General features: G+C 38.0%; 1 protein-coding gene across 2 annotated transcripts in view; it reads right to left on the bottom strand.

Annotated features, from left to right (window-relative positions):
* The window catches only part of LOC106058827 (trafficking protein particle complex subunit 11-like), a 30,001-nt gene that overhangs the window by 675 nt on the left and 17,310 nt on the right, over positions 1-12,016 (bottom strand). For both annotated transcript variants that reach the window (XM_056038740.1, XM_056038739.1), the window contains exons 20-32: positions 11,509-11,667; positions 10,851-11,029; positions 7,952-8,077; positions 6,702-6,748; positions 6,248-6,339; positions 5,927-5,986; positions 5,399-5,524; positions 4,909-5,016; positions 4,739-4,790; positions 3,410-3,515; positions 2,563-2,791; positions 1,551-1,718; positions 1-552 (exon numbers count right to left, since the gene is read on the bottom strand). The exon at positions 1-552 is cut by the window's left edge and continues 675 nt beyond it. In XM_056038740.1, the coding sequence (XP_055894715.1) occupies positions 526-552; positions 1,551-1,718; positions 2,563-2,791; positions 3,410-3,515; positions 4,739-4,790; positions 4,909-5,016; positions 5,399-5,524; positions 5,927-5,986; positions 6,248-6,339; positions 6,702-6,748; positions 7,952-8,077; positions 10,851-11,029; positions 11,509-11,667 (1,479 nt within the window). In that variant the 3' untranslated portion in view covers positions 1-525. The remainder of the gene's footprint in view (positions 553-1,550; positions 1,719-2,562; positions 2,792-3,409; positions 3,516-4,738; positions 4,791-4,908; positions 5,017-5,398; positions 5,525-5,926; positions 5,987-6,247; positions 6,340-6,701; positions 6,749-7,951; positions 8,078-10,850; positions 11,030-11,508; positions 11,668-12,016) is intronic.

Raw genomic sequence — 12,016 nt, forward strand, 5'->3', positions numbered from 1 at the left:
TTACCTTCACATTAATGTACTTGAGACCAATGTTTCTCATTGGAAATGTTAAGGACTTGAAATACAAAAATTATTAGAATAGTTCTTCACTATAAAGACATGGTGGCTGAGTGGTAGGCGCTTGGCTAATGAACTAAGGTCTCTTGGGTTTGAATCCTGGTGAAGACTGATTTTGAATTTCTGGATTTTTAAGGCGCCCCTAGGTCTACCCAACTCTAATGGGTACCTAGCATTAGTTGGGGAAAGGTAAAGGCGGTTGGTCTGTGTGCTAGCCACATGGAACCCTCATTAACCGTAGGCCACAGAAACAGATGACCCGAGAATTGCTAGGCCTGAACAGGGGTCTTTAGAAATAGTCTCACAAAAGATTTCTGTAAAGGACAAAACTACAAGAAAAACATTGATGTGTGACGATGATCTCTGACAAATTGTAAAACTAGACCAGACATATATTCTAAGAGAGACTAAATATATCACATGAAACAAGCTGTGGGCATTGCACAATGATAACTCTGGGCAAAGTGTTTATACTGGAGGTCTCTTGCCTATGGGCTGAAACAAACAACAACACAATGTCAAAATTTAAATACACAGATTAATTATATTATATTAGATGAAAGCTATTACAGTTCTTAAAGATCTTAATCTGTAAGTCAATAATAAGTTCAATTGGACTATCTTCTAGTACGCATCAACATCCATCTCATTGGCACTACAGCCCATGGAGGGCCCTGGCCTGTTTTGGCACATCTCTCCATTCTGATCTATCCTGTGCTTTACATCTCCGTGTCCAGCTGTTGTAGATCTGCTTCTATATCATCAAACCGCCATCCATTTCCAGGCATAGGTCATTTATCGTTGTGATCAGTCCAGTTTTTAATATGTGTTTTAGCTTTCGTAACAAAATTTTTTTATATGACTGGGTTGTTAGCCCTGCGCATATCCTTCTTGGGTCCGCCACTGCTCTCTGGATAGCTGCCTTTATTTTCAGGTAGCAAGGCAGCAGGTTTGATTTTGGTCCACCCTGGGTATTGTATTTCCACGGTAATTACCATATCTGGAGGGAATTCCTTTATCTGCCACATGGGGAGGGGCTCGATGGCCACACAAGCTTCTAGTATGCACTTGTCTTTTTTTTTTGTCTGTTGACTTATTTGGAAGGTTTAGAACTCACTCCCCATTGATCTCAGACGGATAATATAATATACTACACTACATTTAAGAAGAACATTAAGACCGATCTGTTTAAAACATTTTTAGATTAGTTTGTCATTTTAATTCATATGTTTGTGTTAATAATGTTATCACACAGCCTACATTTTGTTTGTTAACAAGGGCTCTAAACATTAAATTATCATTATTATTATTTCCCCTTTCAAAATATTTGCCTATAGAGGCAAAAACAATACAAAAAATCTTTCTAGCTTCTCAAAGTATTATTTCCTCAAGAAGACAAATGTGTCACCTCCTAACACACCCCAGAAGCTTTCGTCCAATGTATTTACATCCATTTATTATGTAGGTCAGCAAGGGAGAAAACTTGTAATTACCCGTATAAATATCTGAGTAGGTAGCAGCTTGTTGATGATGTCATCCATAGTGCCAGGATATCTCATCATGTCCAGGTGCAGTCTGGGTAATGTCACTTGTCCAGCCACCAAGGGGAAAAAGTTGTAGTGTAGTTTATATTCCTGGCTAGGAAGAACTCGAAAATGAGTCTGAGGATAAATGACAACAAAATGTTGAATTTCACAGCTCCACCAAACAGTATCTAAATGTCATAGTTGGGGGATAATTTAAACTCACTAATTAATATGTTGGGAGGGCATGGTGGCCAAGTGTTAGAGTGCTTGGCTCCCAAACCAAGGAGTCTTCAGTTTGAATTCCCTTGAGAACTTGATTCAGGACGCCCCTGAGTCCACCCAACTCTAATGAGTACTTGACATATCTTTGGGAAGCCAAGGCGGTTGGTCATTGTGATGGCCACATGATACTTTTGTTAACCATTGGCCATAGCAATACATCTTTCCTCCCCCCTCCTCAAAAATGGCAAGATCTTAAAGTCTTAAAGTCTACTTTTCCCTTTCCAACAATGACAATGTTTGGTAAATATTAAGTAAAGTTAAAAATAAAGTTCCCCATTCAGACCTTGTGGTCTATAGGGCAGATGATGTAAAGGTCATCTGTTTCTGTGGCCCACAGTTAACAAGGGTGTCATGTGGCCAGCACGTAACCAACTGCCTTTACTTTTCCCCATCTCATGTCAGGTACCAATTAGAGCTGGGTGGACTCAGAGGCGCTCGAAATAAAAAACCCCAGTCTCCACAGAGATTCAAAACCAAGGCTATCCATTCCGAAGTCAAGTGCTTTACTCCTCAGCCACCGTATTAGCTATCTTCTAAGCTTCTGTATGATCTTCAGCATTGGAAACAAAATGACAAGCTGGATTCAGACCTCCTCACTTCTGCTGAGTTGGTTAACAATGCTTGACTATATCACTCACTACAACAACTATATGAAAAATGGATAATAATAAAACTATGACTTGAATGTAGATCAAACCTGTTTATTTCCAGAGAACATAAAGTTGTCAGTTGACTCCATGCTGATCTGGATCTCCTGCACGTAAGGTGTTCTGTTCTTGACAATGTAACACAATGGCAGAAGTGTTTTCACCCTGCCGAAGGCTGGCAGCCCGACGTGGACAGTGATGGGAATGTGCTCAATGTTGACAGTAGGGAGAGGGAATGTTGTTGATACGTAGGGCAGGTCCTTGCTGCTCTCAGAAACCCTGCTCGTTGAATCACAAAGTTTTGAAAAGGATTTTTTTTTACAACTAATACAAAAACTTTTTAAAATATTGCTTTATATATTTATAAACCTTGACAGCCATTTTTTTTTGCCATTAAGAAATGATAATGTAAGAAACTTGTGTGAGTTTGAATGGTACACACATAGTACACATTTCTTCACTCTGTCAAAATCTTTTGGCAAGTGACTAGTTTCATTTGAAATTTCACAGAATGTGTAACAACTTTAATGTACATGTGAGTGACTTATTTCACAAAATGTTTTGAGCATGCTCAGAGCGCTATAGATTGGTGGGGGTATCTGGGAGAAGGTTTTTCCGTACTGCCTTTAGGCACTTAGTAAACACAACTCTGCTAGAGTCGGGTGTCGAACCTTGAACCCCTCTCATAGGTAGCCAAGCCAAGCCAAGTTCAATAGTACTTAGCCTCTCAACCACCCATCCCAGGTTTTTATGAGAAGTCTAAGGGTGTAGGTAAATTTTAAAAATGTGTTACAAGATGTAACAATGGATATCAAAGTAACAATGGATATCAATGCTGTGTGTCTGTACAGTCTAAGTACAAGTACTTCTAACCTAGACAACAAACTGTTGACAAACCTTTTCCACTCCAGAGTATACGTTCCCAGTGAGACGGAAGGCTGTATGCATGAGGAGGCAACCAAACAAATACACTCAGCACCGCAGTCAGATTTATTCAGACGTACTAGAGACGAGATTTTAAAAAGTATGAATATAGTGAAACGAGGAGAGACATGTTCATTGAAAGTAAAATGACTACAGAAAACTAGAGGTTCTCCTATTTTTTTAATTGAAACAGTCAAAAATATTTTGTGTAGGTTGTGTGTGCATAATACACTGCAGATATAAAGCTTGTTCAGCTCAGACAAAACCATGAGTCACTACTTTCAAGAGAAAAAAAAGCATGATGCATTACTTTAAAAAAAAACACAAGATTCACTATTTTCAAAGAAAAAAAGCATGATAACTACTTTCAAGAAAAAAACACACCTACTTGTACAAAACTAAAAATGCTTAGGTTACAATGATTGTTTGAGAGTTTGGTTATATTTTTGTGTGTAGATGTTTTGGTTTGATTTTCAGCCAAATCATCAGAGGTATGAAATTGCCCAGGTCTGTTCTTTATTCTTATTGCATAATATCCATCAATCAAATTCAATTCTTCATATCACGGGGTCTAATCAAACAAACTCACTCAGAAATTGCACAAAAAAAAGTTTTTTTTACAACCTACTTCATAAACAGTTGTTGGGATGTTCATGGGTATTTAAAAGAAACCTTTGTATTATTCGCTCTGTCTTAAAATCTGTAATTAATTTTTCTTTTGCATTTCCTGGCAGAATGCTAATGTGTTAAAAGATCACTGATCAGCATATAGTAGATTAAAAAGAGAAATAAACTCTTCATGGACTCAAATTTTTTTCTCACATAGTACAATACTTGAAGACAGAGTCATATAAGGAGTTCCACATATTTATAACTGAAAGATGAACTATTGCAAAAAGTTGCTTAGTCTAAGAATTATGATGCTTACAATATTAGTTTTACATTGATGTACTGACATGTTTCATTAAATGCATCGTAAGAATCGTCCTCCTTTGTAAGGTGTTGACCTACTACAGATGTGCAGGTGTCTGGTAACACTATGTGAGTGTTCTAAGTCTATACTATAAGTGTTGTAACTAAGTCAATGTCAAGTCAATGTTTACACTATGTGAGTGTTCTAAGTCTATACTATAAGTGTTGTAACTAAGTCAATGTCAAGTCAATGTTTACCTATGTGAGTGTTCTAAGTCTATACTATAAGTGTTGTAACTAAGTCAATGTCAAGTCAATGTTTACCTATGTGAGTGTTCTAAGTCTATACTATAAGTGTTGTAACTAAGTCAATGTCAAGTCAATGCTTACCTCCTGCTATCTGAGACTCAAACTCATCACAGGCTGTGTGGATGAACTCACTCTGGGCAAGAGAAAACAAAAGCCAAGATTTAGAAGATAAATATAATCAAGATTTGTGTTTAACACAAATATAATACTTACACAAACAAAAATTCAATGACAATGCAGAGACAACTTACTAACGTAACCGAACTGTTCTTCAAATCTATAGGCCAGGGTGATGTGCAACAGATGTCTGTGGTCAGCAGGAATGGGTCTTCTGAGTGGACAGCTTCAGTTGTCTCAAACTAATAGAAATATTGAAATGAGATGAGACAAATTATTGATTGGGTGACTTTTTGAAACATCTTTTGGTTGAAATGTTGACACTAGATCTGAACTAAGTTCTTTACACTAAGGGCTGTCCAGCTAGGAGAAACGAAAAATATTTCCTCAACTCAAAATGTATTGCTTACTGAAGAATTTCTTTGTTCCAAAGTTTCTTAATATCTCTCTTGTACTAAAAGATTTTTTACAAAGTTTCTGAATATCTCTCTTGTACTAAAAGATTTCTTACAAAGTTTCTGAATATCTCTCTAGTACTGAAAGTAAAAGTGTTTGAATCTGCTTGACTAGACCAAAATGTCAAGATTATATTATTTCAAACTTGATCGCTGTCTAGAGACTTACTTTCATTGACTCTAGTTTTATTGAGACATCAAATGGCCGGACACTGGTCAGTTGCAGCTGCTCTTCAGCTTGACAATGGCAAGTGATCATGTGATGACCAACAGTGATACCAACAGTATAACTGACCTATGGAGGAAAACATATACTACAGTAAAAAGTAAACAAATAGATATAGTCTAAATGTGTTACAGTAAAAAGTAAAATACATATGGTCTAAATGTGTTACAGTAAAAAGTAAAATACATATAGTCTAAATGTGTTACAGTAAAAAGTAAAATACATATTGTCTAAATGTTTTACAGTAAAAAGTAAAATACATATAGTCTAAATGTGTTACAGTAAAAAGTAAAATACATATTGTCTAAATGTTTTAAAGTAAAAAGTAAAATACATATAGTCTAAATGTGTTACAGTAAAAAGTAAAATTACATTTAGTCTAAATGTGTTACAGTAAAAAAAAGTAAACAAAAAAAAGTAAACAAACACATAGTCTGTAAGCTAAAACTGAAGTCTTGAAACAATACCTACCATAGCAATAATAGTTCTGTTTCCTGATTGAAGACACTTGACATAGAACTGCTGAGTTACCTGGGGTGAAAAACAGTAACAGAACTACAGTGTGTTTCAAAACAACCTCCTGGATAAACATTTCTTCAATACCTACATAGTACTACGTCAGTGGTACAGTGTTTATTCCCAAATAATAGTGTACATTAGTTTATATGAACACAGCAATGCATATGTTCTATCAAGTGAAGTTGTATATTTTAATTTGTTTATGAATCTATTTGCTTACATGAATAAAACATTGACAGTTTATTTCCTCAGTACAATCGGTACTTTCATTACCTTTTGACCTTTCTTCAAGCTCCCCAACTCAACCAGACAATTATTGCTCGGAGAGTCTTTCTCAAACTCAGTCAACTCTGCAGCCACCAAGGCTGCAACAAGGAAACCAGTGGGTGAGAAATACAGATCAACATCATGCAAGAAAAACAAATCTCAACAACATTAGGGTCATTCATGAGATGGGAACGAGCTATAGCTCTACATGCTGTGGGTACAAACATCAAAAACACATCTTTTACATTGATTAAAAAACAAACTTTGCATGACCTGATGACTTCATTAAATGTGTAATAAAGTTATTCAAAAATCACAGTAAGAAAACAATGTATAAGCAAAATCAAGTTCACTATTTGACAAGTCGCAAAGGAAATTTCCTGCGCAGTCACCAGATACATTAATTGAAATATAAAGTCAATCAAATACTAGCTAAATAAGCTAATAACCAAATTCTTACTGGCATTATCCTGATTTTCCTCAGACTCCTGTAATCCCAAACTCAGCCTGAAACAAAATGTACAGTCAGCTTTAAAACAATGTTAGTTCATCTTTCAAATGGGCACAGTGAAATCATTCAGAGACTGTTGCTCTGCTTATGCATAAATCAAAAGATATAAGCAGGTTATGAATAATTTCCCTTGGCATGCATAAAAAAAAAAACAACTTATTAGATATGATACACACACTTGTCAAAGCCTCACTTGACATTGAGTGTTATTTGTTCACCTCGGGTCAAGAAGGTGAAAACACGAGAAAACCTCAGAGTAGAAAAAGGAAGTGAGAATTACTAAACTCAAGTTAAGTCAGTAGTAGTTTGCTGGACTTGGAGCAGTACAGATGTATTAGAGTTTCCTTTGTTACCCACTGTGACGTGGATATATTATTATAGTTGTACTTAGTGTGAGATATACTTTTTCTAAAGCTTTTATCATATTTTATGCCCACTGAGATGCGGATGTAACTGTAATTAATTATCATGGATTATACTCAATATGTTTATGTAACTACTAAGAAGGATGTCACGCCATTTCATATTTAGCCTGTGATTTGTAACTGGACGCTTGAAGTAGATGCAGTAGTTTATCTTGTATTATTCTCATTAAATAAACATCATTTCGTCTGCTGAAATTGTTCTTAAGTCTGTGTGTAGTATTTAGGTCAGGCACGTACCCAATGTGTATTGCAGCTCAATAGTCATTGCTCAGACACATAAACCCAGCAGTAGCAAGATCACAACACATGGTCATCAGACCCCAAACCATTTTGGTGACCAGCATTATACATTACGCGTGTTACAACACTGACCATTAATATCTGATCACATGATAACCTGCTTATATGTTTGTATTTATTTATTAGGCAAACTGTTCTCTACGTACATAGAAGTTTATGTCCTCGTTAAAACATTACATAACTCAATGAAAAATGTTAAGTCGTACAATTAAAAAAAAAAAAAAGAAAGAAAACAAGCCAGAAACATCACTGACCTAAGAAACATCACTGACCTAAGAAACATCACTGACCTAAGAAACATCACTGACCTAAGAAACATCACTGACCTAAGAAACATCATTGACCTAAGAAACATCACTGACCTAAAAAACATCACTGACCTAAGAAACATCACTGACCTAAAAAACATCACTGACCTAAGAAACATCACTGACCTAAGAAACATCATTGACCTAAGTAAGAAACATCACTGACCTAACTTTGTTGATCTGTGCATCCTCCAGGTTATTGATTAGAAGCTTCATGGAGTAAATTTCGTTTAGCAAACATGGAGGCTCGTGTTCAACCTTCAACTCTAGCAATGCTTTACGAGGGTTGACCCTGAAATACCATACAGAACATTAAGCTAAGAATACTTTAACCATTGCAGAGTAAGATGAGAAACATAATGACAGTCTTTAACAAGCTGTGAGTTTATTGGAAGTAGAATAGAGAAAGTGAAGTCATAATATTGTAATAACTTAAGTGAGGCAACTCAACGAGACATAGACGTTTATTTACACGGAGACATGACAAACACAAAGGACATCTGCCTTGAGCACAGCATCTCCATATTGGCTCTCTCCTTGGGCGGAAATCGTTAGTCTCTTATGTCAACATCCGACTTGTCTGGTCACTGATAGTGCGCACCTTCTTTCTGCACTATCTTGGATGGCGGTGCGCATGGCAAAGTCATAACATTGCCCCCGTCTTAGCACTTTTCGTCCCGAAAAGAAACACTGCAGCTGAGGTTTGACAGTTCAGGTGGAGGTCGATCAGTGGGAGCCACAGGCGGCAGGGAGCGTGTTCCCCACGAGGCCATCCGCATTGTTTTCTTCCAGTGCCGCTTTCTCTTTCTCCAGTTGACCAGGCTGTTGTTGCGATAATGACGTGGCCGTTTGCCACACAAAGAGATAGGGTCGAGCACTGTTTTCTTCAGCACAGCCGTTGATCGGACACGCTGTCTCAGCAGACCTTCCCGACAGACGCCTCTCAAGGGAGCTTCAGGTTCGCTTGCAGCCACGTTGCAAGCAAAGTCCAATGCACCGAAGTCATCCTCAGACAACAGTCTTACGTCCAGAAGATAGGTCTCTTCAGGTTCAAGTGGAAAATGTCTTTCTCTTGACAGCTCAGATTTAGAGTGATTTGATTGACATTCATCTATGCCAATGTCGATGATGATGGTAGAAGTACATATGCGCTGTTGGTGGTTTTCTTGGCATCTAAATTCTATGTGTGAAGCGCCGCACGTACAGTTCATGCTAAACTTCTGGATGCTGTTGTCAAGCTTCGAATTTCCCTCGTGAGCACCGACAGATAGGCAGAGGTCTTTAAGGTCCATAGCAACAGGCTTGAACGCAGACCCAACGTTGTCTTGCTCCGTCAGGCTCATTGAGGTACTGGTAACAGATACAACAGGAACATCCGCTTCAGGCACATAACAGACTTCAGTTAAGTTACTGGTAACAGGTACAACAGGAACATCCACTTCAGGCACATAACAGACTTCAGTTAAGGTACTGGTAACAGGTACAACAGGAACATCCACTTCAGGCACGTAACAGACTTCAGTTAAGGTACTGGTAACAGGTACAACAGGAACAAACGCTTCAGGCACGTAACAGTCTTCAGTTTCTTCATTTGTCTCTTTCCGTTCGATTCGGTACATCTCGTTGAAATCATCACAGCAATCGTTGTCACGTTTCTCGTCTTGAAAGTCACAACCACAAGACTTGCCCACAACACAGACGGCGCTCAAATCCCCAGCGTCTCCGTCACCACTGTTTGTGCAACCACAGTCTTGACCACGCAACTTCTTGACCAACGAGTCTACAGGCAACTGCTCCTTTACAAACGAGTTAACTCCTTCTTTCAGCTGAGACAACATTTTATCTACCTTGTTCCCCATACTGTTAATTTGTTCACACATTGCTTCATTTATCTTGCCAATGAGCTCATAAATCTCCGGTTCAATTTCAAATAAGTAGGTATCTGGATCTTCGTCTTCATCTATCAAGGCTTGCCGGAGACGAGTTGTAAGCACCTCCTTGGTACCACCAATTATCTCATATCGGTTACGAAGTTCCTTCCTAAGCTCTCTAACTGAGAGTTGGTCTAATCGTTTCAAAGCTGCCATTGTAAATCCTACCTCCTCTCGTTGAGTTGCCTATAATCCCACTTCTGACACCAATTGTAATAACTTAAGTGAGGCAACTCAACGAGACATAGACGTTTATTTACACGGAGACATGACAAACACAAAGGACATCTGCCTTGAGCACAGCATCTCCATATTGGCTCTCTCCTTGGGCGGAAATCGTTAGTCTCTTATGTCAACATCCGACTTGTCTGGTCACTGATAGTGCGCACCTTCTTTCTGCACTATCTTGGATGGCGGTGCGCATGGCAAAGTCATAACAATATCAACTAGAAATTTTGTTTAGTTTTCATGGTACTTTTAAATGGAGTGGAGCCAGATGTTTTTGTTTCACTTGTTCTAAATAAAATAGCGACTGTTTGTTTATTAGTCTCAAATAATGTCTTGTGAGTCTTGGACGCTGACTGCAGAGCTAGAGAGGAGGATCCTAGCAATGGAATTGAGATGCTACAGAAGGATCCTAGGTATCACATTTAAAGACCGCAGCACAAACCAAGAGATTAGAGACAGGGTTACTGCAGCAATTGGACCCCATGATGACCTGCTAAATATTGTAAAAAAAAAAACGCAAGCTAAAAATTTATGGCCATATTACAAGGTCTTCGGGGCTCGCAAATACCTTACTTTAGGGAACAGTACCAGGAAAAAGAAGAAGAGGCAGACAGAGAAATCGATGGGAAGACAACATAAAAGAATGCCATTGAAAGAGGTTCTAACTAAGGCAAAAGACAGAGAAGAATGGAGAAAGATGGTCCACAAATCTTGCTTGGTGCCCCAACAGTCCAACAGACTAAGGGATAGGTAAAGGTGAAGGTAAAAAATGTTATCCTTTAAAAAATATGTCATCCATTGATTTGAGAAATAGACTTGCTTTCAATGAAATGTAACTTTTTGAATGGCTTTGACTAAAACCAAATTAAATCAACTGTATATATATATAGTGTAGACGTCATTTACCTAACCAGAGGGTTGACTATGAAGCTATCCCAGTCCACAGGGCTGTCTAGAAGAGCAGATTTAATGAGTGGCCTGGTTGGCCCAGTAGGCTGCGTTATGTTGTCTCCTCCAGCTCCTGTCCACCGAAGTACAGCACAGCATCCAGAGTCTTGGCCCATTTCTAGAGCCAGGGATGAGATCTGATCAGGAGATAATACAATAGGATGTGGAGATAATACAATAGCATGTGGCAACAAGCTACACTAAATTAAGCAAAGTAAAAGTTTCCCTTTCAGATCTAGTGGGCAGATGATGTAAAGGTCATCTGTTTCTGGGTGTCCATGGTTAACGAGTGTGTCATGTGGCCAGCACAACGGCCAACCACCTTTACTTTTCCCCAACTAATGTCAGGTACCCATTAGAGCTGGGTGGAGTCAGAGGCGTCCTATAATCACAAAATCCAAGTCTTCACCAGGATTCAAACACAGAACCCTCAGTTTGGAAGCCAAGCGCTTTACCACTCAGCCACCGTGCCTCCAAATTAAGCAAGCAACTAGTTGTTGTTTTTATTAGTGCACTACACTCTCCACTACAATCAAAGGAAAAAAGTTACCTATACACACACACAAATATTTAAATGAAAACAAATTATTTAAAGATAAAACCAGCCAACGAGTACCTCAATCTGTTTGCCAACGTCTTCAATGAGAGGAAAGAATGAGAAACTATAAACACGAGGCTCATTGGGTTTGAGAAATAGGTCAGCGCTGTCCACTTCACTGGCCGAGGCTGCAGATATTCCATGTTTGTCTGTCAGAATGCAGTGACTGTTGTACTTCTACATTTCGGAAGAAGAAAAAAAATGATCTGATTGTTCAATCCATATTAAACATAAGTACAACATTAGGTTTTTGGTTCCTAAGTACATTAGGTTTTTGGTTCATAAGTACATTAGGTTTTTTGTTCATAAGTACAACATTAGGTTTTTGGTTCATAAAGTACAACATTAGTTTTTTTTGCTCATAAGTACCACATTAGGTAGGTTTTTTTTTTTTTGCTCAATAGTACAACATTAGTTTTTTTGTTCATAAGTACAACATTAGTTTTTTTGTTCATAAGTACAACATTACTTGTTTTTGTTGTTTTTTTTTGCTCATAAGTACAACATTAGGTTTTTTGTTCATAAG

This window comes from Biomphalaria glabrata, chromosome 8, assembly GCF_947242115.1.
Source record: "Biomphalaria glabrata chromosome 8, xgBioGlab47.1, whole genome shotgun sequence".
Classification (NCBI taxonomy): Eukaryota; Metazoa; Mollusca; class Gastropoda; family Planorbidae; genus Biomphalaria; species Biomphalaria glabrata.